Source organism: Manacus candei, unplaced genomic scaffold (assembly GCF_025592945.1).
Source record: "Manacus candei isolate 608988 ecotype Guabito, Panama unplaced genomic scaffold, ASM2559294v1 h1tg000061l, whole genome shotgun sequence".
NCBI lineage: Eukaryota > Metazoa > Chordata > Aves > Passeriformes > Pipridae > Manacus > Manacus candei.
This window is the reverse complement of record NW_026138109.1, coordinates 6895073-6920546: the sequence shown is the minus strand read 5'-3', so window position 1 is coordinate 6920546 and position 25474 is coordinate 6895073. Positions and strand designations below refer to the sequence as shown.

The window sequence follows — 25474 nt, the reverse complement described above, 5'->3', positions numbered from 1 at the left end:
CCCTTGACACCCTGTCCTCTCTCTTGGCAGAAGCCCAGATCCTGTAGTGAGTCCTGGCCGATCCCTGCTCCCTGCACCTGCTTGCCCACACGTGGGACTTGATGCCACTGCTGGCCCCCAAGGATCCCACACCTCCTGGGTCACCCACAGCTGTGGACACTGCCAGAGCCCCAACACCCTTGGGCTGCAGGATGGATCCTAAGGAGAGAGGTTCTGGCTCCCAGGAGCATTGGACTGCCCAAGCCCACCAGGAGCCGGCTGGAGTCACTTCAGGCTCAGGGTGACAGGCCAGCTCCACCTCTGAGCGCTGCTAAACAAATGGGGATAAGACACTGAGCCAGCCCCACTTCACTGCCTAGTGTTGAGGGGGACCATGGGTATAGGCTCCCGGGGGTGCCGGGCATCAGTGAGCAGGGGGTGCTGAGCCTTGCCCGCCACCGCCCACCAGCCGCCAGCAGGCGGAAGAGAACTGCCCCCACCCCTTCCCTCTGCCCCTCTCCCCCATGCTGTGGCTGGATGGAGCAGTGATGCCAATAAAGGAGTTACGCCAATGTCCCCAGTAAAGGGGATATGCCATTGGCACTGCCCAGACAAGACCTTGCAGATGATGCTGGGCCAGGGGAGAGGTGAGTAGCACTAGGTGAGATGCCAGCTCGGGACGGTCCTTGCAGGAGGTGCACATCCAGCAGGGCCAGTCCCCAAGCCGGTCAGCACCCTCCCAAGGTGCCTGGAGGGGCTGAGAGAGACCCTTGCCCAGGCCAGCCCTTGCTAAGTGCCAGAAGACAATGCAGGCAGCTGTGTGGGATGTCTCCCCTGCCCTCGCCAGCCCGGCAGCAGGGACAGGACCCTCTGCACAGCCCTCCTCGCTCTGCATGTGGCCCCCTTGCTGCACATCGACACAGCCCCTCTAATGGCTTCCATGTGTTGGCACCACCCGACCCCTGTGCTCAGTGCCAGCAGCCCAACGAGATCCAGATGGAGCTGGATGGAAATTCAGACAGCAGCGACACATGGAGCACAGGGAGCCAAGCCAGTGCAGGGTGGGTCCCTCCCAGTTGGATCCTGGGGTCCTGCCTGTGAACCAGGGATGCAGAGAGAGCCTGGAATGGGGGCACCCCCCAGAAGGGTACTTTTGAGGACTGGGTTGGAGGGCACTGGGGCAGGATGTGCCTTTGCATGTCTTGTGTGCCCGCACTGGGTGCCCGGGGTGTGGGGTCATGAGGGCTATCCATGCTTGGCTTTGTGGGGTCCCAGGCCCTCACTGTCCTTTGTGAGCACAGTTACTTAAGCTGGAAGAGATGGGGGTCAGCCCTCTATCTACCATGTGCTAGCTGGGGTGGCACTATCCTTGGACCAGAGCAGGGCTCTCCGCAGAGTAAGTATGGTAGGTCACCAAACTGGGGAGGTATAAGGAGCCAGATCCTGCCTGGACTTCTGGGCTCAGCAGCCACATCCCCTCTCCCAGGTGAGCTGTGTCACACTGCCGTCATCTGCTGGATTCAGCTCCTTGTCATCCGACCCAGGCACCACACATTCTGATGTGTCACCGTCACCCTTGTCTGTTCTCAGTTGCCAGCGTGGCATGGGAGGCCTTTACCACCTGAAATCCTATCACCACCAGATCCCACTCCTCTGCCACTGTGGAGGGCTGTGGTTGTCCAGAGATGCTGTGGAACACAGGTGATGTGCATCCCATAGCTGTGGCTCCAGTGTTTGCAAACAGTTCAGTAGTTTCCCAGCATCTGGTGCTGGTTTAGAGACTGACGCCTGCTCTAGATGTAGCAGCACAGCAGCCAGAAAATGGGAGAGGGTGTGAGACAGCAGCTCTGGCCTCTGTATCCTGCCTGCTTATTAGCTCCGGGAAGTTGCTGCTGGCAAGGGGAAGCAGGGACCACCAGAGCCTCACATATGTCTGCAAGGAAACGTACCTGCATTGTGCAGACAAGCTCAGGTGGGTAAATGAGAAATGACAGGCAGAGGGGATTCAAAGATCTGCTCTCCCCATGTGCCAAGCCCTCTGTCCCCTTCCTTAGCTGGGGCTTGCCTGGCCAGGTGGTGGTGACACCCACTTCTGGTGACCGTGGCAGCTTGAGGGCAGGAGATGCACATCTGGTCCTTAACACTGCATCCTGCTGCCCATGATCCTGGAGGGTGACCACTTTCCTCTCTGATAGAAGCTTTAGAGTCAGGACCTGCCACCCATTTGGCAACTGGAGATACCAAGAGCAGGCATGAGGTCTGCATGCCACTGCAGACTCCTGCCTGCCTGCACTGCGACTGTCTTTGGGATGTCTCATGGCTCAGGTCCCTGCCCCAGCAGCCTGTGAATGTGACAGACAGGCCTTGGGGACCTGAAGGAAGCAGCATATTCTGTGCTTTAGGGAATAAAGATGCACTCCCAGTTGCCCAAGGGAAGGATGCACTGGCTCTGGACATGGGCAGACAGGGCTTTCCACTGAACCAGGGAGCAGGCAAGGGGCGAACAGCAATCTGGAATAAAGGAGAGGGATCCAGATGCCAAAATCAACTTTGCCTTCAAGCAGTGGAAGAAAAACAGGAAGGGACCATGAGAGCAGCCCCAGTGCCGGCACCTCCCTGTCCCGCTGTGGGCCAGGACACTTCCTCCAAGGCTTGGGCTCTGGTGGCTCATGCAGCCACTGAGTGAACAGGAGGCTTCCTGCTGCAGGCTGGAGCCCTGCCTGGATGGACTCTGCCCGAAGTAGGCAGAGCGCATCCAAACTTGCCTTGCTGCTGTATCCCATCCTCCCCAGGCCAAATGCTGTGCCAAGATCACTGGGGGAGCTGGTACAAGCCAGGCCTGGGGATGCTGAGGCTTTGCCAGGTCAAAGCAGCCTATGATCTGCATCCAGAGGGAGCAGGGGTGGATCCAACTCCCTGGCATGGGGACTGGGACCAGCCCAAGACCAGCAGGAGAAGAGTGCAGGAGAACATGGCCTGGAAACTATTGGGTGTAAAAAAATTCCATCAGGCAATGCCACATGGGAATGTCCCCAGCACTGAGATGCAGACAGGTCTGTCTCTGTGTCTCTATCCTGCACAGGGTGGCCCCATCCAGACCACGTCTCAGGCAGGGGCTCATTTGGGAATGCTATAACCTTGGCAAGAGCCTTTGCAGCAGGGCACTGGTTGTGGGCGGTTGTGCACTGGTGCCTGGGCTGTTTGACTGCCACCAACTCTGCCAAATTTCTGAGCTGGCCCTCAGGACTAGCCTCCTCCTCTCCCTGCCCTCCTGCCAGCATCAGCCCACATTGAGGGGAGGAGGCAAGTTGCACAGGACTGTGAAGCAAAACAGTCTCAACTTACCTCTCATGGCTGCTTCTGCTTCCTTCTCTGCCAAATGCTGAGCCACGGAAAGAAGTAAAAGCAACTTCGGTAGATCATGGCAGACATAGGGTCATGAAACATATATATGTATATATATATATATATATACACACATATGTATATGTGACATAGAAAGTACACGGTACATACACAGTGGTTCAGCAGGGAGGGAAGGATGCATGTTAGAGGGAAGGAGACGTGCAGATGTATAGACGGATGTATGGATAAGCAGTTTGGACACTCAGTTACCATCCTAAGCATCAAAGATGCTCCCCATGCAGGACCTGATTTGTGAAGATGGATGAGGCCCACAGGCAGAGCAAGGATGGTGTTTGGGAACAAGCCTTGGGTGTGACCCACGCATCCAGTCCCTGTGGAAGTGGCATCACAGCTGACATGAGGAGACAGAGCCTAAATTCTAACCAGTGTAGGTCCTGAGAGTATTGAGGAGAGCACAGGGCACCTTCAGAGGGATTGCATCCCTCTCAGGAGCTACTTCCATCTTATATTGCCCAGACACTGGGAGAGTGGGAACAGCAGGGACCCTGCCCAGGGATACAGTGAATCTGAACACAAATGTTTTAAGAATGCAGTGAGGAACATTCACTCTGACCACGGCTTTCATCTCACCTGCATGTGGGATACCTCTGCCTGGGAACTTGTTAGAGAGTCCAAATGCTCTAGAGATCCCTGAGATCCCCCATACTCCCTCGTCTTCATCTGCCTTCCTATCTAGCTGCCACAGGCCTGAAAATTTCTTGCCCATTATCAACTGTGTCCTGAAAGAGAGAAGGGGGACACATTACCTGCTGGGCCGGATGTGCTGTCACCCAAACACATGTGGAGGGGTGAGAGGCGTGAGACATCTCTTGCTGCTGTAATTTTGGTTTCTCCCTGCAGGAGTGAGTTGTTTCTTTGCTTGCTGGGGCTGGTCCCTTGCTTGCCTCTAGGATGATTTTGGTCTTTCACAGACGGCAAATGCCAAGCACATGCCCACAGAGATGCTGGGAGGCTAAAGACAACAGCTCAACTCTGTCCAAGCACTGCTGCTTGTGATGCTCTCAGGAAGTGGCTGCTCCCTTCTCAGAGCAGCAACAGCAATTCTTTGTATGAGCTCATGGAGCCCATGACTTTCCTGCCAGCTTTTTTTTTTTTTTTGTCCTCTTTTTCTTTGCATGGGAAACAGTCCTGTTGTCCAAGTAAGAGTTCTCAGTGTTTTGTGTGCCTGTCGTGAAGTGTGGTGGCACTAGGGGACACATGCAGTCACATCTGTGATGTTTCTGTGTCACTTGCTCTGAGGAGATGATCTCCTCCCTTCCCCAAAGCAGAAACTCTGCCTTCTCCTCCAGCTACTTCCAGAGCCTCAGGGTCTAAAACAGATTAGGGTATGCTCTGGGAGCTTCCCTTTGGAGGAACAGGGAACCTCTCTCCCTGCTTTCCTCCCACCAGCCTCACTTTGTAGTCCCCTTCATCCACTGCCACATCAGCTGCTTTGTCTGCATGGGCAGAACAAGCAAATGGAGGTTATGGACTGCATGGCCCAGTCCTACACAGGAGCTTCTCAATCAGCTGGGTCCCTCAGATGCTCCCCAGGTTTCCAGCATTGCATGGAGCAGGCACTGGGCAGACATAGCATTGTAGAGCTGGGCCTTTCTCTGCATCCTGAAAATGATGGGCCAGAGTCAAATGTGCCTCTGGGAGTCTTGCGTGGCTTTGCAGGTTTACAACACACACAAGCCTGCCCAGCATACAGGCAACTCCTAGCCTCTTTTCCACACTGGAAGATCCACTAGACGTGGCAGCAGCTGAGCTCCACATGCATGCTGGGCACTGGCATAGCCACCTCTGTGCTGATAGGTCTGGAGGGGGTAAGATGCCAAAAGTACCAGGTCCGTGTCTACACCTGGGATCCCTTCCTGGGATGGTGACTCATCTCCAGAAGGATCTGCAGACCTCGAAGGCACTGATTCCCAGGAGAAGTATGCTGACCTGGAAGGCACAAGTACTCAGGGAGATGCTTATCTGGAAGGCACTGATGCCAGAGAGGATGCTGACTTGGGAGGCGCTGATTGCCAGTGCCAACCTGGAAGGCACTGATTCCTGGGAGGATGCTAACCTGGAAGATAGTGATGCCTGGGAAGATGACAACCTGGGGCAATCCCCAGGGCTTGCTAACCTGAATGGCACCATTTATCCAGAAAATGGTGCTTTTCCCCCTACTCCAGAGCACTCCCCACTTATGCTGGGCACCAGCTCAGCCAAGGACCACTCCAAGGGCTTGGGCTAGGGATCCGCTCTCAGGATGGCATCTGTGGCTGGCAGCAAAGAGCCTGGTGACCTGCCTGCAGGAAGCTAAGCCAGCACCACTTCTCACAGTCTTCCTCCTCCCTGCAACTCCCCACTGGGGCTGGGAGCCGCTGCCCAGCTATGGGTGAGGGGGAGTGTGGCCCTCAGCTACTGCCAAAACAATCCCAAGCCCCATCCTTCTGCAGGCAAATAAGATACGCAGACCCTATTTTCCCACTAGATGGCAAACATTGCCTTCGGAACAGCCTTTGGAGGAATTATGTCCATCCCTGTGCAAGGAGGCTGAGAAAACCCTCAGGGCAAAGCCCTGGGAGTGAAGGACCTGAGGCTGCTTCAGAGTGGGGCTAGCAGTGGAAGGGACCCTGGCATGCTCTTCATCTTGCTTTTTCTGTCATTTTTTATTGTTTTCCTTTTCTGCCTGCAAAGTTTCTCCCTGGTCCTGAAAGACCATTCCCTTTCCCTGTGCTAGTGGGACAGAGCACCCTGAGCTTTCAGGAGAGGCATCTGGTTAACCCTGGGTAGCACCTTGAACTTCCACAGCCACAGAGTGAAGCCCAGAAGCTTTGCTGGGAATTAATTATACTGTGGTTTGCAAACCAAATGCATACTCATTCCTCCTTGCAAGCCCCCAGGTCCACAGGCAAGACATTATGCTGGGTGTGAATAAAGGAGGCAGGGATGAAGGCTGTGCATATGGATGTGTACACTTGTCTAAGATCTTCTGCCAACTCAGATGTATTTCCAGGTTTGTTTATGTTTGTTTGAATTCAGACCCAGATTTTCCCATGGTCTCTGTATTAACCTCGTGCAGAAGTTTCCTGAGCGCTTGCTGCTGGCCCTGGCAGTGCTGCAATATTGCTGTGCGGTTAAACATCATGTGTCATAGCTAATGAAGGAGTCAACTGTGGATGGTAAATGTTTAATATGGACAAATCAAGCCAATTAGACAATGTCAAGAGAAAAGTGTGTCATCTCAGCTATGTCTGTCCTGTGTGGAGGAGGGAATTTCTGGGAGGGTAGAACCACAGTCGCTGCAAGATCAGCAGCTCCTAACACCAGCCAAGGGTAAAGGCACTGGATGCAGGTCTTCCTGCAGACCCCCAGTCCACCATGGAGGTACCTTCACCTGGGGGATGAACATAACCTCTTAAGAGGAGGATTTGTTTCTGAAATGAAGACCTCTGGGTGGCCAGAGGTGATGGCAGCTGTCTCCAGCACAGAGCTGCAGAATGAGAAGAAGTAAATCATCCCACTCGAAGCACTCCCTGGAGACCCCCAACAGGACTCCTGGCCGTTCACAGCATGCTGCATGCTTTTGTGGCAAGTTTGTGGCCCCAGAGCTCAGCAGTGCTCAGACAGGAGCACCAGGGAGCCCCATTGGTGGTGTTCCCAATGGCAGCTCCCAGGCAAACACCAATTAACTAATGGCAGCAGCTGCATTCCATCCACAAAGCATTCCAGAGCCCTGCTCCTGGCAGCAGGAAACTGCCTCGGTTTCCTGCCCAGTCACATAGTTTGCTATCATTTAGACTTTGGTGAGAACGGTTCTTCAGGTATCCTGGCCACTTCCTTCAGGTGGGGATTATTCTCTCTTCTTCTATGAGGGCTGGAGAGTCCCTCACAGGGCTGTTTATAGTCAGAGAGAAAAATCTAGAAGTTTAAAGGAAAACAGTGACTGGGGAACAGAAACTGAGGGAATTGTCAGGAGCCAGTTTGCAGCTTGTGGCTCAGGGATGCAAGCCAGTGACCTATTGTGACAGCCACTAATCCACGACCCCAGCAGGTAGAAAGCCCTTCTGGCCCTTTCCAGCTGGGCTCCCTGTGTTGGTATGTGCTGAAGCCTGGGGGCATGGAACTAGGGCAGAAGCAGTGACAACATGGATGGTGTGGGCTCTGGTGCACCCCTGTGGCTTGAGGCTTCTCATCCCTTTGCCAAACTCAGAGCCTCTGAAGGCAGCCAAGCAGAAGTTAAGCACAGACGTGGATACTTCACTCCTGAAGTTGGGATTTACCAGTCCAGGGGGGGTTGACCCCCAGTTTTGTCCTGAGGACATCAAGGGATGGACAAGTCCCCTTGCCTGAGGATGTCAGATCCTTGCTTTGATGTGTGCTGTCTTGGCCCTTCTCTGTAAGCTCAAGGTTCTGGGGGTGGTTTTCACCAAACACTTCCTGCCTCTGCATGGCATCTCCAGTCGATGACAGGCTGCCATGGGCAGCAGCCACCCTCCCACCCTCCAGCCTTATTTTAGGCCCTGTCTCAGATCCCTGGAGGCTGGACTCTGTCAGTGCTGAGCGCTCCCAAGATAACCAGCAAACCAGGGACTGTGGAGCAAAGTAGGAACTGTGTCCTCTCCTGCCTGCAGCAGAGTGACACCATCCCCCTCCCTCAGCTAGTGCTGCCAGGTGAAAACATCCTCTAAGCCTGAAGCTGCCAATGCTTCTGAAATTCTGGTAGAGATGCACTGGGCTACTCTGGGTAAGGACTTGCACCTCTCTCCCAGTGGCCTTTCCTGGGGTCTTGGCCCATGCATGGTGGCAGAGTCAAAGGGGCTTTACTGGGGCTGGTGGGGACTGTGGGGCTGGGCATTCCCTTCGTGCTGGTTCAGATCCCCCAGCAGGTGATAGATGAGAGGCGTGAGCAAGCAAGATTGCTGAAGGAGCTGGGGAAATGCTTTTGCTGTGTGCAGAGTTGAGAGATGAGCCTCTCCAGACCCATCTGGCCTTGCTCTTCACACGAGTAAAGGCAACAACCCACCATGGCACACCGAGATCCCCAGCAGAAGCATTGTGCAGAAACCAACACCCAGGTCTGTAAAGAAAGGAGTAGGCACCCTCCAGCTACATCCACCCTTGGAAACTGGCTCTGCCAAGGACTGCTTTTTGGTTGGGTATGATGTCTGCCCATGGGATTAGGCTACCTGATCTGGGCCAAAACCTGTTAGAAATGACGCTCAGAGTGTTCCAGCACAAGGAGGCATTTGCTTCAGTTGCTGTCACCTCTGCAGCTCTGACGCCCTGCAGTGGGCACCGCTATTGTCTCCAGGGCACTGGGACTGTTGAGAAGTTCAGACTCCTGCCTGTGACCTGGCTAAAGAGAACTACTGAGCTCAGGGGCCCACTGGAAGGATAAATTGAAGGAAGCACGGTAGCATTTCTGTGGCACCATTGCCAGGGTGGCAGCCTGCTGCGATCTGACAGGAGGGGAACCCAGCAGAAACCAAAGCCTCAGAGAGGGGTGGGGAAAGAGGAAGAAGTCAGTGTTGATGGCTCAGATCCTGCAGTGGGTTAGCGGCCTCCACTTCCTGCGGGATTTTGGGTGTTTGCTTATTCTTGCTGCATGAGCATAGGAACTTGGCTCTGCTCCAGGGCCTAGTTTTGCAGACAGTAACCTCTTTCTCTGCCTTTTTGCACCACAATCCTTTAGAAGCAGCAGCTCCTAAAGCTGTGGCCTGAGGATCCACAGTGAAGGCTTGACAGGTGATCTACAGACCTTCTTCACCCCTGTAGTGCTGCCTGCTCTGAAGGGCTGGAAACCTATAAAAGAGTCAGAACTGGGATCTAGAGCCCAGAGGAAGTGTACTAATGCCTGAAAAGTCATGCTTTCATTTCTTCCAGAAGGTAAGTTCTTTTGTTTTTATCTTTCTTCGAAGAAAAAAAGCAGAAAGGATCTGACAGCTTTGCTGGGACATCAGCTGCAAAGGGAAGTGCAAGTTCCCTTTCCACAGGCTCCAGCACAGCCCATGGTGACCACTACTGTGATTCCCCTGTTATAATAATCCCTATACCCTTTCACAAAGCACAGCTAGGATCCAGAAAGTAAGCAAAGCAAAAGAAAAAAGACAAGGGGCTGGTTGTTGGTGTGATGGGCAGCAGAAACCCCACGAGGTGCAAGAAGGGAGTGCTGCCCTCCTGGGTATTGAGTCTTGCTCCTGACACACCAAGGGAGGCCCAGCTTCTTGTTATCTCCAGGATCTGGATTTTGGATGTCTCACATCTCTGCAGTGTTCCTCAGCTTTGCCAAAAGTAGCAAGGAGACAATGTAACCCCATTGCCCCCCTTTGCTCAAGGCTGGTGCCAGGAGTGACAAAGTACCTCTCCAGCCACATAATCCATCAGCAGAAAAGGAGAAATTAGCGTTGCCAATGGAAGAAGAAAAAGGGTAAGACTGAGACATGGGGGTTGCAAGTGTCCCTGCAAGGATATGAACCTGCATCCTACCACTCTGAGCATTTACACAAATGTACCCAGGCCTGTGTAACCTCTAAATCTGAGCAGGCTGTAAAAACAGGAACAAGGCAACAAGTTCTTCCTTGATCATTTAGATTTATCTTCATTTCTTTTTCCTTGAAGACAGTTACCAGGCTAAGTTTCTGTATCTTGTACCCAATAAAGATACTGAAAGCCCTTTAATCTACTGCTGCATAATCAGAAACTTATTTTACTACAGAGGTAAATGACACTGGAGTGAGATATTAGCTGTGCATGGCTTGGAGCTCACTGGAAAACATCCTTAAATAGCTGGGAAATATTCACTGGCGTGCAGTTGGGGCAGGCTGTGCAGGCCAGCCTTGCCCCATCTCTGGCTGCAGACCAGGTGGCTTTCAGTGTCCTCAGACAGGTACAATGGGCCGTGCACAGCCTTGTGACAATCTCCAAGTGTGCCAGGAGGGTGGGGTGTATTTTTGTTGTGCCAGGAGGGGTGAACCCAGTGAATGTGTCTAGAGCACTGATGTGATATCAGCTCTGAACTGACACTGCCTTACATGTACCAGCATGCGACCTTAAAAGAGAGTAGCAGAGACCCACCAGGATGGAGATTTTGGCTTCCTCCCGTGCTTGCTGTGTTCTGTGCAAGCTCTTCTACCATAAGCAGCGGGGCGCATGTGGATGTCACCTGTGCTTAGCTCCCACTGCCTCCCTGCAACAACTGCTGGTGTTGAGGGAAGTTTGGGAGGTAGTTCTCTTTGTTCTGTGTTTGTGAGAGAAGGGAGTTAAGGAGAGCAAGGCTTATGGACCCATCCTAGCACATCGCAGTTCCTTGAGACGGCGTTTCCAGCAAAGACAAATATCACAAGACCAAAGCATGGCTCTCATGTCCTGGAGGATTGTAGCAGTGTCTTCGTGGGATTTTAGGACAGTAGAGAAGGAAAGAGAGCACTGAAGCATTTGTCACGGCCAGTGTAGGCACCATGGCTTCAGTTTCTGCACAGCAAAAGGAGCATCAGCTCCCAGACCGCAGGGACATGCCAGCCATGTGTGCCTGTCCAAGCCACACAGGAACTGTTACTCCTGCAGGTGCTGTTCAGAGACTCAGACCTACACTAGATCCTGCAGCCCTTACAATCTCATCTAAACACACCAGGTAGGCAATGAGTGGAAGAGCTGATCTGTTGCTCCATTACATGGGGAAGGTGGAGAGGGACAGTGAGTGACACACACAGAAGACCATGGCAGGGCCCCAGTAGAAGGATGAGCCTGTTGTCACTGCAGAGCAGAGCTCTACAGTGTCATTCCCCCATAACCAAGGTGCTCCTGTGCTCAGAGCAGCAACCACGTCTGCCTGATAAACCCTCTAATATAGGCGGTAGCAATCTCCTCTGCTGGCTCGGCTCCTCTGCCCTGGGACACGCTGGTGACTAGGGGTATCTTCCCACAAACTCCCTTGCCCCTTCAGAAATGGTGTTTGGGTTGCAGCAGCAGCAGCTACAAGAAATTTAGATGGAGGACAGGCATCTCTCAGAGCAGCCTCTTATTTTGCGCCAACCTCTGAGGCTTATCATGTTCACCCCAAGCACCCCTGTCCACAGAAATCATTCTCTTTTTAAATATAAAAAAAACCCAAACCCAAAACAAACAAAAAAACCCCAACCAAAACCCACTAACAACAACCAAACCACAAAATACTTAAAATGTGTTGGAGTGACCCATTAGCATTTTTCAGTCCACAGTCAGCAGCAGATGTGGTCCAGGACTAAAGACAGCCCTACCTCATGCATTGTGACCTGACTTCTGCCTGCCCTGGATACCTTCAGGCAAAGTCCTCTCCAGCTCTTTAATCTCTGCTGCCTGTTTCTGTGGGTATCCAGGATGTACTGGCACACACCCACAGCCCGGAATGTCTCCGTGTGACAGCTAGCCTTGGACTTTGCCTGCCTGAACAAAAACAAGAAGAGGCTTGGCAGTGCCTTCCTTCTTCCCAGTGGGTGGCTGTCTTTTTCTGCTGGCCAGGATTTTTCAGGGAGTCGGGGACATTGGGTTAAGCATTGCTAGGGCAGGGCAAGATGCCAGGAGAGCTCTTGTTCCTGTAGGACAGGAGGTCAAAGGACCAGCACACTCCCTCCCGGACAGCGCTCACGACTCCTCCATCTAAAGCCACTTCCTCAGGATGTAAGAAATGCTGGGTAGGTGAAGCCCTCCTGGGGGTGAGGGGCAGGGAGGAGCCTCTGCTGGTACTCCTCATCCTAGCCTCCTGGGGGGCGACTCATCAAGCAGGGTGTTTGGAAAAGGCAGCAACTAAGAGGCATCCAACCCAGGACCTGTGAGGCAGGTCATAGGACACCAAAAAGAAAGATGAGAGCAGGTTAGTTACACTCTCTGATGATTCAGAAAAGTGGCAATATACATTTTTTACAAGAATAAATGGATGTAAAAGGTATTGGGTGAAATTTTGCAGTGCAAAGCATGGAGGAAACAGTCCAAGAGCAGCACTGCTGGGTCAGGACAGAGGCTCTATCACTCTGTCTCTCTCTCCAGCTGAGACCACCACTAGGAACGTAAGAGAAAGCAGAAGACAGTGGAAACCAGAGCCATCCTTCCCTGCCACTTCTCCCAGCACAGTGGAATCACCAGTGCAGGAGCTTCCCCAGGTGTGGGTTATGTCAGAACCAGGTGCACCCACCTGTGGTGAGTTTTTCCAGCCCATGGCTGTGCCTCACCAGCACCCTGTGCTGAGAGTTCAGTGGATTGTCTACAGAGAGTGTGGAAAGAGCACTGCTATGGGCTTTAAACTTCAACCTGAGCATTTCAGGGATGGACATGGAACAAAAGCCTCTGGGTTGGCCCCAGCAGTGCTGCAGTGGGCTTTGAGGAGGAGATTTCTAGTCAAATTTGACAGGGCTCCTGGGTCAGCCTCCCTGACGGAGAAGGAGGCTTTAAAAGACCTTCAGGGACTCCATGGGGTCACTACACTTCTGAGGAGACTGTGGTAGCACTGTGAGAATGGAGGGGAGCTCAGAGCCTTATTAGGCTTCAATGCTGCCAGTTTCTGGCAGTTCCTTTGCAACAGTTTAGGGGTCTGGCTAACACTAGGACTGTGCTTGGAGTTGGATGTCTTTTCTGTTCCCCTCCTGCTGACTGCTATCCTGATGACTCTGCCCTCTGTTTCCAGTAAGAAAGGATGCACAAGCAAGTCCTTCCTTGGCAGGGCATGGAGCCAGCCTGCCTTATCACAGAAGAGCCAGGCAGGGACTTTCCACTCCTTGCTGTTGTGCCCTGTTAGGAATACCAGCCTGGTACATCCTTACATGTTTCAGACAATTTCCAATCTTCTCCTGTGCAATTTTGGCAGATTTGCCCCAGTAGACTTCAGCTTGACCCTCTTTGATATCTTTTTCCTGTCCCTGGTCATTCTCTGCCTGGAAATCTTTGGACAGGGGTATCCCACAGGAAAACTGGGAAGTATGATGCTGCTCTGGGGCAGTGCAACCCCTGTGCTCCAGAGGGAAAGCCCTCAAAAACACAGCCACTGTGTTTTCCTCCAGCTCCTTTTGTAAGCAGCTGAGAAAAAGGCTCACTTTGGAATTTTGATGGTCAACTCTTCGCCCGTGCTGTCCCCAATGTCCCATGGAAATGTGGCAAGGAGCTGCAGACTCTTCTCACCGGGGCTGTTCCAAGACTCAGTCTCCTGGCTCTGAAAAAAAGCCCTTTGTAGCAGATTCATAACAAGTCCCTGCAGAACTACTTGCCCTCCACACTCACACATGCTGCCCAGAACAGGAGAGCAGCTTTGAGGAGTGAAGAAGAAATGTTGAGCAGATTAGGGTTGTTCAGACTGGAAAGTACTGACCCAGAAGGCTTTTGTGTGAACGCAACCAGACACCGTCAATGAGGGGCAAGATCCAGACCAGAGTGCACTTAAGAAGTTCTGTAAAAAGAGAGAGCAATGACCCTCCTGAAGCCCAGCCAGAGCCCTCGTAGAAAAGTACCTCAGGGTCATATTTGCAGAGGTTAATGCCCTGCTGAAAGAATTTGTTCTCTCCCTACCTTTGCCTGCACGCAGCAAAGGAAAGGCTGCAGCCTCAAAACTAGTGGTGCAAATGAGGCAGAGCCCCTCTGGATAGCTGGAAGCTTCTGCTCATCATAGACTTGTCCCAGCTGCCAGCACAGCCCATGATGAATGGCCCCAGCATGTTATGGCACACCACAGATCCCCAGCATTTAGACAGTTGCAGCATAAGGAAGACAAATGAGATCCAGAGAAACCCAACCTTTTGTTGGCCCCCTCCGTCTCCATTTACATGTCTGTTTTCTTCTCCCAGGCCATGTATCTCCCTTGTTTAGGAGAGTGTCTGTCTTCTGGTCTCGTTCCAGACATTATCTGCTCAAGCCCTTCCTCGTTCTGTTAGAGCACTGAGCACAGACGCTTGAGGGCCTGCTTTGGTTAGAACTCCCTTGACTCCAATGCTTCAGACTTTGCACCAACCCAAAACCATAGCCTCCATTTGGCACTGCCCAGGGGACCAGGCAGTGCACATCTCCTGCCTGCCAAACTCTCACAGCTGCCTACCACTCAAAAGACCTCAAAATCTCACAAGGGGTGAGGATAAACCACCAAGTGGAACGGTGTCCATGTCTCTGAGATTTCCAGAGGCAGAAAAGACCCCTCAAGTGTTTCCCCCTCCCCATCACACCCTGACCCTTGCCCTTGCTCCAAGCCTCGTCTTGAGCATCAGGATGAGATACACCCATCCTCTCCACTGGAGCTTGCAGCACCATGACAGCTCTGGGGGGAGCCCAGCACTGCAAGGACATTTGGCAAGACAGGAACAGCGTGTCCTGCCAGCCAGCTCTCCAGCTTCAAACCAGCTTTTATTTATCTCGGAGCAAGGCTTCACAGCTGCTTTCAAAAGGCTTTTGATGCTAAACTCCTCGGTTTCATGTTTGCCCTGAAGAGCTCTTTTCTTTTACCTCCTTGGGTTGCTTTCTTTTTTTCCTCAAGCCCCAAATCAAGTTATGCTGGTGAAACAGAGCCAAGGCTGCCAAGGTCCTTGCCAGGAGCACCCTAGCATGTGGCTGAGATGGTGACAGCGAAGAACATTGATTTTCGCTGCTGATGGTTCACATTCTACTGTTGACACTGCCTGCTCCACTTCAAAGGGAGCCCATGGATGGCCCACAAGATCTGCTTCTTTCAGTCTGGCTTGGTAAGCTCTCCCCATGCTCCCAAGGCACCTTCATCACATGGGCACTCAGTCAGACCCTGGGTTTGCATTAAGGAACAAGGGCTTCTTGTGGCCACAGACAGCCTCACATCAAGCACCCAACAGATAAGTGGGGGTTTCAGTGTAACTCCATCCACCCATTTCCACCTTTTAGAGAGGTTCCCAAAGTCATGGGAAGTGAAAGACTTCATGTAGCCCTCAGAAGGACAGCATAAGGCAGACAAAGTCCACCTCACCCATCAGGAACCTGGTAGGCTAGTATAACAGGAAAAAAGGGGTCATCTAAACCATCCTGTGCTGAGCCAGAGCCAGCACTACTTCCAGCTTTCTGACAAGCCCTGTTCTAACAGTAAAAGTTTCCGGCAGTGGAGATGCAGCATTTCTTCAGCTGCCTCTTCCTGCTAAATGGAATTTCCCCCTAAAATGTGACCCCAGGGACTCCTGTGGTTTCTTGACCTACCAGAAGTAAACTCAGAGAGTACTTCTTTTCACTTTCTCTTTGCTATGCTCCTCTGTGCACTTGGAGATCGATCATGTAATCCATTCCTGGAAGCAAGGTTAACCCAAGTTTCTTCATCCTGTTCTTGGAGAGAAGGTCATCTAGACCTCTGACCAAACTTAGTGCTGTTCCCCCCAGTCCTCCCAAGTGGGTGCACACCCTTCCAGAGTCCAGCTGTCCCATCTAGGTCCACCTCTCCCAGTGAGATTGACTTATATAACTTGTGTATTACAGGACCACACTCATGGGTGAGGTCCAAAATCCTCACTAAAGGAATCTCAGAGATAAATTAAGCATCTGTCCCTGCTGGGAGGGAAGGGAACAGCACCGTGATGCAGTGACAGCGAGTTGCAGAATATGTACTCCCTTGTCCTCATACCAACAGCTGCAACAGAACTCCCATTTCTTTCATTACCACTGCACCACATGCCAACCTGGGCTGGAGGCCTGGAGGCTTGGGCTGGAGACCTGAGCACCGCTTGGTAGAAGGCTGATTCACAAATGGCTCTTTATGGTGACTTTTTGCTTCAGTCTGCAGTAACACAGTTTTTAACACCAGTTCCACAGCACACAGGCATGCCAGGAGATGCTATTTTTTGCAACAAGCCACCTGTGTTAGATTTGCTAGCAGCAGGGCTCGTGAGCAGTTTAGTTTGAAACCAGGCCAAGGTAGAGAGAGCATCCCTCCTACCATCCCCTGTCAAGCCTGCAAAATATCTGCTGTTCCAAGTGTCTGTACAGGGATGTGGAGCAAAGTAGTACAAACAGGGCAGAGCCTCCCTCCCTACCCACAGTGAGAAGTGCCGAGTTGACTGGCAGCATCTCCAGGACCTGCTGCCCTCCTGAAGCCAGCCGAATCCCACAGGCTCGGCAAAGAGCACGGACACAGCCTTCAGAAACAGCACGGATCAACACAGTGGGCTTCAACCCTGCCTGCACCCCAGGCAGGCAATGAAACACACAGCCCTGTCAGCTCTGACACTGGGAATTCCCTGGAGTAGCTGGCCTTGGCTGGGTCAGAGGACAACGCTGGAGCATTGTGCAGTAGCTGGGAAATGAAACCAAGAGCTGTGAGAAGAGGCTGAATCTGTAGCTGTAACAAATCCGGGACACTTCTGCTTTTGTTCTTTCAAGTACAGTAGCTGCCATCCATCACCATTAATGCTGACTGGTGCGTTTCCAAAAGCTGCGTCAGCTAAATAAAAGGTGGGAAAACACAAGCTGCAGGTACTTTCAAGGAAAGCAGTTGATTTATTCACCAAAGACCACCTCCGCATCTCACATTTCTGGAGCATCCTCCCTCCCACGGGCAGCAGAAAGTCACGGCTTGATAATTTAAACAGGATTAAAGAGTGCGCATGTAAACACAGTTGTGTGCTTGCAGTGAGGGGACAGTCAGTGCACATCTCAGCAGAGGAGGGGCTTTCCCAGGCAAAACACCTGCAAGAAAGAAAACATTGCTTTCTGTGGGAAAGTAGAGAAGAATGAGATGTGTTTGGAGAAGGGACTGACTAAAGGCTGCAGCGGATGAACATCCCAAGCCAAGAAGCCATACCTGGCAAATCTGCAGTGATAAAACACAGCTGCCAAACTGTCTGGACAGGCACACAATAGTCACCACGCCAGCAAAATCTAGGGCTGAAGGACCAAAGGAAACTGGGCAGAAACTGTCAGCACAGGGTCAAACAGAGAGAGGGAGACACCAGGATTAGATGTTTGCATTTGTTAGATCTAAACAAAGATTTAGAAAATCTTCTGAGTCTGCCTTACTACCAGCAGTCTTCTGGCTCTCCCTTTCTACCATGGACAAAGAAAGGTTTCTCATGTGGGTATAATGCCTCGCACTGCACACCAATTTTCTGAATTCATGAGAAGCTCAAAAATCTTCTCTTCTTTGCTTGCCCAGTTCTTGCCCCATGGCTGTCCCTCCCATCACTTCCTACCAGAGCTAACCAGATCTTCACTAGCCCCCTCAAAGCCCCATCCCTGCAGTCTGAGCTGGCAGTGACCCCTCACCTCATTCTCTTACAGAACCGGCTCTTTTTTTTCTGTGCACCCAGACAATTTTGCTGTGGTTGCAGAGTAATTGAGAAAAGAAGGGATGATAGGTGTCCCCCAGCCTTCTGTCCAGGGGACACACTATGGGGAGCAGGAGAAAAACTTACCTGGAGGCACAGCTAAGCAGGGAAACAGGAGGGAGAAGTGAGTAGAGCCACAGAAACAGCACTAGGCCTCCAACCACTACCTACTGTTTCATCAAGAGGGACAGATAGCCTGCAGCAGGTACTTTCCAGAGTCTTCTGTCAGCAGATAAGTGTTCTATTTGCTTGTCCTTCTGGTTTTGCCTTTATCTCCAGTTTTTACTGCTACTGTGCATAAAGAGAAGATGAGTGCATCCGAAGGCAGAGAGGATGGGTCTCCTCTCCCTTTCCAAAGGGTGGGCTGAGCCCTGGACCCGGGCAAAGGTGCACCTGGCTCGTGGCTGAGCTCACACTGCAATGAGCTGCAGTACCTGCCGCTTCTAAAAACACAACGCTGAGCCCTGCCTAGGCACAAAGGTCTCCATATCAGACAAATTCTGGGCTCGATTTGACTCCAGGGGCTAGGGCCAGGAAAAGCACACTGGTCCCATGCTCCAGTCCTGGGAATCAGACCATGGAGGTGCAGGCTGGACAATACCACCAGGGACAGTTCAGCTGCAGGAAGGATGGCACCAGCTGCTTCTCAGGACCCCACCACCCGGCTAAGAGTTCTGGCATCTTCCCACAGGACAAATCTCAGCAGAAAGTGTCCGGACAAGCCGCACTGGTGATGATATGCTGGGAATGAGGTGGGAGCGAGCAGGGGCCTGAGGATGAGAAATACTAGGTCTGGATCCTCTCCATCATCCACTCCTGTTGTTTAGGCAAGAGTAAACAGCAAAAGGAAACAAAACTAAAGGGTATTTTCCTCACCTGGCTTCCCACCCTTCCCAACCATCCACATGTCCCATCTCCTCACAAGAACCCAGGCAGGTCCCTGAGCCCACGCCAGCTGGATCTGCACTGGTGCCAAGGACTCTGTGTCCATGCAGAGCAGACCCTTGCCTTGGCAGCAAGGAGAAGAGACCACCAGCATGGGGAACAACTGGCCATTACACTAATAAATGTGCCCAGGACACATTCACAACTCCTGTTGACTGTTCGGCACCAAGGAGTGATGTGAAGGTGATTGAAGGCTGTGAGAGGGGGAACAGCTTTTAGCCCCCACAGTGCTGCTCACCTTTCCTGCCAGTGCTTGTGAGGAGGATGCAGCTGGTTCCTCCCCTGTCACTTCAGAAGCGGCATATGCAACACATGAGGGATGCTGGTGAGAGAAAAAGCCCCTGTACACTGCCTCTTTGGAGGCAAGGGACAAAACCAGTTCAGTAAAGCCCCCGGAAAGAGTATTATGGCACCAAGTGAGACCAGCATAGCAGTGCCACTGGTGCCTTGCTCTTGTTGCAGAGAAGCAGATGGGTGGTTTTGCTATGGACCTTCAATCCTACCCTGTACCAGGTCAGGCCTTGAGATAGCAGCAGACTGTGCCTGCTGTGTCTGGTGCCCCTTGAACGCAGCCTGGGAAGCATCCGAGACCACTTTCACCATGCCAGTGAGAGACAAGAGTGCTCTCATGATCCCAACTGTGAGTCCTGGCTGCCAGGGAACAACCCAAAGCCTGCTCAATTTGCTTGCATAGATGCAGCCTTGTCTTTCTCTCCTCACCTTGTGTCCAGTCACCAAGAGAGTGGCTGTTCTGTCAGCTCCATATGAAGGCTTTTCAATTATCATACCTTGTATTATCACAACATGTGATATGCAGGTCCCAGGTTTGGATAAAGGACTACAGGTGTTTCAGCCAATGATCCAGAACACCTCACACCAAAGCGATCCCTGCACATAGCCCCAGAGCTACTGAGGGTATGTCTGCATTGTACTGCAATGGATTCTACTCCTGCTCCACTAACTCCTGAGGATACAGTAAGAGTAGGAAAAGAGCAGGAAAAGCATGTCCGGGAAGAGAGAAACAGAAGGACTTTTTAACTGAAACTAGCTTTTGGCTGGGAATCGAGGTCTTTGACATGACAGTAACTAGCTGCTTTCCCTAAGGAAAGTGGTTGCTTTCCTCTGAAGAGATCGTTGACATTTTGTATCAGAAAAACTCACTCCCTAGTTTACTAAGCACTGAGCCTGGCTTGTTTTAGACAGATTTCCAAGAGTCAGGCTCTGAAGTGGGGACAGCTGCAGGGCTGGAGGACAGGAGTCAAGACAATGTACGGAGGACAGGAGCCAAGACAATATACCTAGTCCAGGAGAGCATCTACTCTCATCCTTCCCTGGGAGTAAGAGCAGCTTGCTGCCAGAGCTGGGACAGGGATCAACACCCACTTGAGAAGGTAGAAAAGGTAGAAAAAGCATAAAAGGACCTGGCAGGGATCTGTGGTGAACAGCTGCATTGCTCTGAGGAGGGCAGGTTTACAGCTCCCAGGAAAGATGGGAGCTATGGGCTTTGCAACCATAGCAGGCAGGTAGGCCAAGCCATCCCTCAAACTCCGATGGAAGTAGATAAATCTGCTTCCAACATCTAAGAAGTCAGTGCAAGCCCCTTCTCCCTCAGCTTCTCTGGTCCAGGACACCATTCTTGTCAGGGTAGCCTGCAGCCAAGGATGAATCTGATCTGTCCCAATCTAAGCCCCTCTGGCAGTCCCTGCCATTCACAGGGACCCTCTCCCTGAGAGCTGCAGCAGCTCAGCCTCAGTGCAGATCCATGCCAAGCATGCTTCCTCTCCCCAGCCACGGTCCCCTCACAGGTCAGTGAACGAGCAGCGGGAGGGCTTCTGTCCGAGCAAGCTCCAGTTATCCTCATTTCCCACTCATGCTGTTTGTCTTGGCCTCTTTTCCCACACCAACCTTCCCTCTCTTCTTCTTCCTGGGATTGAATTGCTGGGGCTGTCAGTGTAGTTAATGAGCTGGGACAGAGCTGATGCTATGGGAAACTCAGGCTCAGAGTCATCCTAGCCCGGGGCATTGCGTGTGCACACACACCAGGAGTGCCCCAGAGGGGAGAACAATTGAAAAAGAGACAAGCCCCCAGCAAGTGGGCCAGACGACCAGGGGAGGAGAAGGAATGGAGCTAAGCTTGCATTCAGGAGATCTCAGCAAAAGCGATCAGGTGCCTGGACGCTCCCTGGCTTGAACAGCCCCAGTCACTGCACCACCATGGATGCCATACCAAGGAGGCCTGGTGGCCATGTCCCCTCTGCCTTCAAAACCAGTCCCTGGGCCATCTCAGTCGCAATCTGTGCCCAGGCATGCTGGCTGACACCAAACCTGACTAATTTAATGGTGAGGACAGTCACATTTGACACTGTGGTGCCTGGGAGGAGACAATGGTGCCTGGCTGATGGCCATGCAAATTCTACTTGTGTGTTCAGCCCATACTTCAGCTGGATGGAACAGCTTTGTTCAAAAATCACATGGCCTAGGCAAAAGGGGGTATAAGGACACTTTAAGACAGCAAGACACTAGTCACAGAAGACCCAATGCTCAGGAGGAACATGGCTATGGACTCTCATCCCACTGTTGATGACAGGCAGGAGCTGGTGGGCTGCCATCTGTGCCTTATCCATTGATGCTCCCAGGATGTCTTCAGTAGCCTCCATTTCCCCAAAAGCCCTTTCTTCTCATCTGCACTCCAGCTGCTAGCAAGCACCAACCTGCTACACTGTGCCTCACTTTCCATTTACTGCAAGGACAAAACTCCTGTTCCTGCAGCTGTTCTTCCATGTCCTGTGCTTCTGTGGGAGGTGAGAGCTGGGAAGCTCCAGCCCAGCAGCTGCACTGGCAGGACTGAAGAGGTTTGGGCTGGATGGTGCAATACTGGCATGCTCCCTCCCACCCCATCTCTGCACACATACTCCCCAGGATGTGCTCCAGCAGCCTGGCTGAGCAGTGCAGAGCAGAGCACCTGCTTCAACCATGGTGCTGAGAGACTCTCAAGGGAGACCTGCAGCCCAGCTGCTGTAGAACATCCTTCACCCCTGTAAAATGCCTTTCCCATCCCCCACACCCCCAGCACAGCCCCCTTGCCACTGCAGCATGGCAGGCAGTGCTGGCTGCACACCCCACGCTCCACGCTGGCTTTCGGACTCAAACACGGGGGCACATCAACTCCCTGCTGTCTTTTCTTTTTATTTAACAAAATCTCAGCACAATAAAAAAGAGAGAAAAGAAGCAGCATACACACAGAATAGTTGCAATGAACAGATCTAGCAGCAAATAACCTGAGTGCTCCAGGCATGGGCACGGGACAGGGTTTGAAGGTGGTGCCAGGCTGGGGGACTTGAGAGGGGGATCAATGTCCCTGAGGAGAGAAGGGGCTAAGAGCAACATCACTGCCTGCTCTGCAGCTGCCATGTTACTGGCTCTATTTCTACCCTTTCAAGGAAGGGCAGCAAATGGTGCCAGGAAGTCAGGAGTGAGAGAGGAACCACATTGGCCATACATTGTCCAAGTTCATCTAAGTTGTGCATGGCCATTGAGGAACATCTCCAGCATTCCCTCCATCCCAACACTGTCCCATCCCAGCAGCCTTTTCCAGGGATGCAGAAGGAGTCATGCTTGGGGCTGACAATGGAAACCAAACAGATCAAACTAGAGCTGGAGGTCACAGCTGCTGTGCTGAAGGGAAGTCTGAGACTGCCCAATCTCACCTTGCAGATCAGTCCATCAATCAGCTTCCAGGCTACAAAGCCAAAGGAGTCCCACAGCCCTTGGCTCAGCCTGACACAGGTATTTGGGTCACATCAGAGACAGAAGGAAAGGGAGAGAGCAGACAGGGCGCTGCCCAGCCCCACACACTGGCACAAGTCCTGAGGGGGGTCAGCCCTGAGGCTGGAAGTGGAAGCAGGTTGGCTCCATTAGCATCAGATTCACAACTGGGAGCTGGTCCCACTCGAGGTGTTGGTACCAGCCGTGGGCTTCTTTGGAGACTATTTGCCCTGGGGTTTGGCCTGGGGAAGTGAAAAACCCAACTGTTATTAGTGTGCAACTCGGGGCAGGAGCCTCTCCAGAGTCCCTTCCTCCACTTTGGACCTGGCAGGGCTTGCCAAGTGCCCACTAAACTCATCCCAAGCCCTCCCCATGAAGGTGCACAAACAGTAGACTCCAAGCTTCCAGGGTGGAAGCAGGGAAGGGTTTGCTCCCAGTGCTGTTTGCCATGGCACCCATCAGGTTCAGCCAAGAGTGTCACTGGGTGGACATCAGCCCCAGGGCTTCATTTGTTTGAGGTGGAAGAGGGCCTACAGAGGAGACAGAGAGGCCCCAGTTGGAGGGAGGACAGATGGGGACCAAGACAAAGTATCCATGTCTCAGCAGAGCATGTCCCTGGGCTGCTCTTCCCAGCAGCTCAATCACACTGGGAAAACCCTGTTTGGCAGTGGATAAATCAAGCCCCAGGCTGCCCTCATGCCTGTCTGAGAACAGGGATGGTTCTTACCTTCCTGGTAAAGCTCGCATCCAGCTTCTCTTGGAGACGAATCACCCACGGGGACTGGAGCGGGGCACAGAGGCGTTTGCCCCTTGTGGTGATGAATCTGCCAAGCCCATGAGGGAAAAACAAAATGTAGTGAGCAGGACACCCTGGGGTGCTCAAGAACAGCTCAAAGTCTCACCCCCTGCCTCCCTCACTGCCCTTCTCCATCTCTACCTTTAGATGACTTTCTTCACTGACTTTTGTCCCATAGCTTCCCATCTCAGCTGGTCCTCCTCTAACTGAGACTCTTGATCCCCAAGATCTCTTTCACAACCCTCCCCATTCGTTTCTCTCTCAAACCCAGCTCAGCATCCCTCCTCCACCCTGCTTTCCTCCATCCCTGGTCCCTGCAAGGTCCGTCCCTCGGCCATCACAAGCTCTTGTCCCTCAGCCGTCAGCACTCAGGCTCTTACACTGTAGCGGGGATGTCACAGCCATCCTGCACCAGCTGGAGCCGGTAATCCTGCACTATCCGCCATGGAATGGGCGTCTCCTTTGTCCGCAGGCAGCAGTCGAGGACGTTGTTCCCGCCGTGCACTGGAGGAGGAGGAACACACCACGCAGGCTGAGGTCAGCGGCACCGCTCCCAGCCTCCCTGGAGGGGAGCCGGGCGCCCAGGCTGGGCACAGGGGCACCAGCTTTATTGCTGTCACACCCCCGTGCCAGGAGCCCTTTGCCTCCTTCCAACAGAAAGCAAAGGAGATGAGGGACAGCAGACAGGCAGAAGGCAACCCTTCTGCATGACTGGGTCGCTCCTGCACCCCTTTGCTGCACCCCAGCAAGCAAAGCAGGACGGGGGGGGGGGGGGTTTAGTCCGCATCAGGATGCTGCAGTACAGGCACCCATTCCCGAGGGACTGGGGATGACTTCAGCTTTGTTTACTGAGGCAGTCATAGGTTTGGCAGTCACCCCATCACCAGCCCACCCCGCACTGATCATTCCTGTGACAACTGAGGGATACAACTGCCTGCACTTCTCTGCAGGGAAGGGGATCTCGGTCACACTAACAGCAAATGCTATACTCACTGCTAATGCCCAACAAGGCTGGCAGTGCCCAGGGATGTCTGTAACCCCCTACAGCAAGATGTAGCACAACACTACAAGGTGCCCGGACTTCCCACCTGTGCACTGCAGAACAGAGGTTCTGGTGTCACCCATCCAGACAGCTGTGACCAGTGCAAACCCCATGTCCAACATCAGCAGCCTCTCAAACCCCTGCCCTAACACATGCCTTCCCTCCCACTCCCAGTCCTGCCACTTACCCTGAGGCTGCCTCAAGCCAGAGTGTGACAGGGGTGCTCCTGAGGTGTACTAGGGAGAACTGGACCAAAGTTATCCCAGCCCAATTTATGCAAGCTGGGCTAAGGCACCAGGAGGCAGGATTCCTCCACAGCCTTGCCCAAACACACCTTCCCAGCCCCAAAGCCCTGCAGGCCCCTACCTGGAGTTTGGGCAAGACAAAGTACCCCTAGGACAGGCTGCAAGCAGAGGATGCAGGAAGGCTGTGACAGAGCCTCAGCCATGAGTCCCTCTAAAACTCAAATGCAAAAGAGAGGCAGAAACTGAATTCTCTCCCTTCTGCAGGAAAGGCAGCGTGAGAGATTCCCTCTTACCATCCAGGATACATCCCAGCACCAGGAGACTGAGGCAGAGAAGATGTAGCTGCTGCATTTTGCAGAGGATGGGCTGGAGGCGAAGGAGCTCCAGGCAGGAGAGGTGAGCTCTGAACAGCTTCCCTGCACTCTGCTGCAGCTGCTCCCTGCTGCCTATATACCCTTCCAGCCCGTGGCTTTCACTTTCTTTTGGAGAAGAGGGTTGGGAAGTTGCAACAAGTCTTGCCACAGGCTGGATTTTAATCTTTGAACAGTTCCCAGATATACCACTGCATTCCCTGCAGCCAGCTGCTCTGTGGTCCCAGAGCCAAATCCTCTCTTTTCCTCTCATCTGCTTGCACTCAGGCCACAGGGGTTTCTGATCAGGACCAGGCAGCTCCAGGGTCCCTTTACCTTATGAAAGCATCTCAGGGCCCTGGGATGTCACACGGGTGGTCCCACACCATATATTTCCCTGTCCCTTTTCCAAGATATCTATGGGATATTCACATTAGATATCGCACAGGCTCAACACTTTGATGCTATGTGGGTGGAACTTTTCTCAACCCCATTTTTGGGGTATATGTGGGTACTGGAGTGATGTCTGCCTCCCCCTTAGCCCCTTCCCATCTGGTTGCAGAAGTCTGGCTGTCTCCCCCTGCCCTCCCCAGTGCCTGTGGGGGGGCACATCCAAAGCTGGTAGATAGAGGAAAGGACAGTCAGTCTGCTCCACTCCAGGG

At 52.7% G+C, this 25474-nt stretch overlaps 2 protein-coding genes across 7 annotated transcripts in view; one reads left to right on the top strand and one right to left on the bottom strand.

The window, feature by feature from the left end:
* IL11RA (interleukin 11 receptor subunit alpha) overlaps window positions 1–6922 on the top strand; it is a 29775-nt gene extending 22853 nt beyond the window's left edge. For 3 of the 4 annotated variants that reach the window (XM_051804627.1, XM_051804626.1, XM_051804625.1), the window contains one exon: window positions 31–6922. In XM_051804627.1, the coding sequence (XP_051660587.1) occupies window positions 31–47 (17 nt within the window). In that variant the 3' untranslated portion in view covers window positions 48–6922. The remainder of the gene's footprint in view (window positions 1–30) is intronic. The other variant, XR_007907290.1, reaches the window with a different exon arrangement.
* On the bottom strand, window positions 6664–24868 carry LOC127478667 (C-C motif chemokine 19-like). Of its 3 annotated transcripts, none has more exons than XM_051804661.1 (4): window positions 24756–24868; window positions 23556–23679; window positions 23107–23203; window positions 6664–6778 (listed from the first exon to the last, which is right to left on the bottom strand). In XM_051804661.1, exons 1-4 carry the CDS (start codon window positions 24811–24813, stop codon window positions 6692–6694), a joined length of 366 nt encoding a protein of 121 aa, XP_051660621.1. In that variant the 5' UTR covers window positions 24814–24868; the 3' UTR covers window positions 6664–6691. The 3 variants fall into 3 exon arrangements, with proteins under 3 accessions (XP_051660621.1, XP_051660622.1, XP_051660623.1); XM_051804662.1 differs by lacking the exon at window positions 6664–6778 and adding an exon at window positions 16894–17031; XM_051804663.1 differs by lacking the exon at window positions 6664–6778 and adding an exon at window positions 21774–22621.
* Window positions 24869–25474: the final 606 nt, after the last annotated feature.

Excerpts from the sequence above, each read along its gene's own strand:
- LOC127478667 (XM_051804661.1), bottom strand. The coding sequence starts at position 24,813 with ATGCAGCAGCTACATCTTCTCTGCCTCAGTCTCCTGGTGCTGGGATGT. Across the intron at positions 23,680-24,755 it reads GCTGGGATGTATCCTGGATG|TGCACGGCGGGAACAACGTC; the intron begins GTAAGAGGGAAT and ends CTCCTCCTCCAG. Across the intron at positions 6,779-23,106 it reads ATGCGAGCTTTACCAGGAAG|GTGAAGGTACCTCCATGGTG; the intron begins GTAAGAACCATC and ends TTCATCCCCCAG.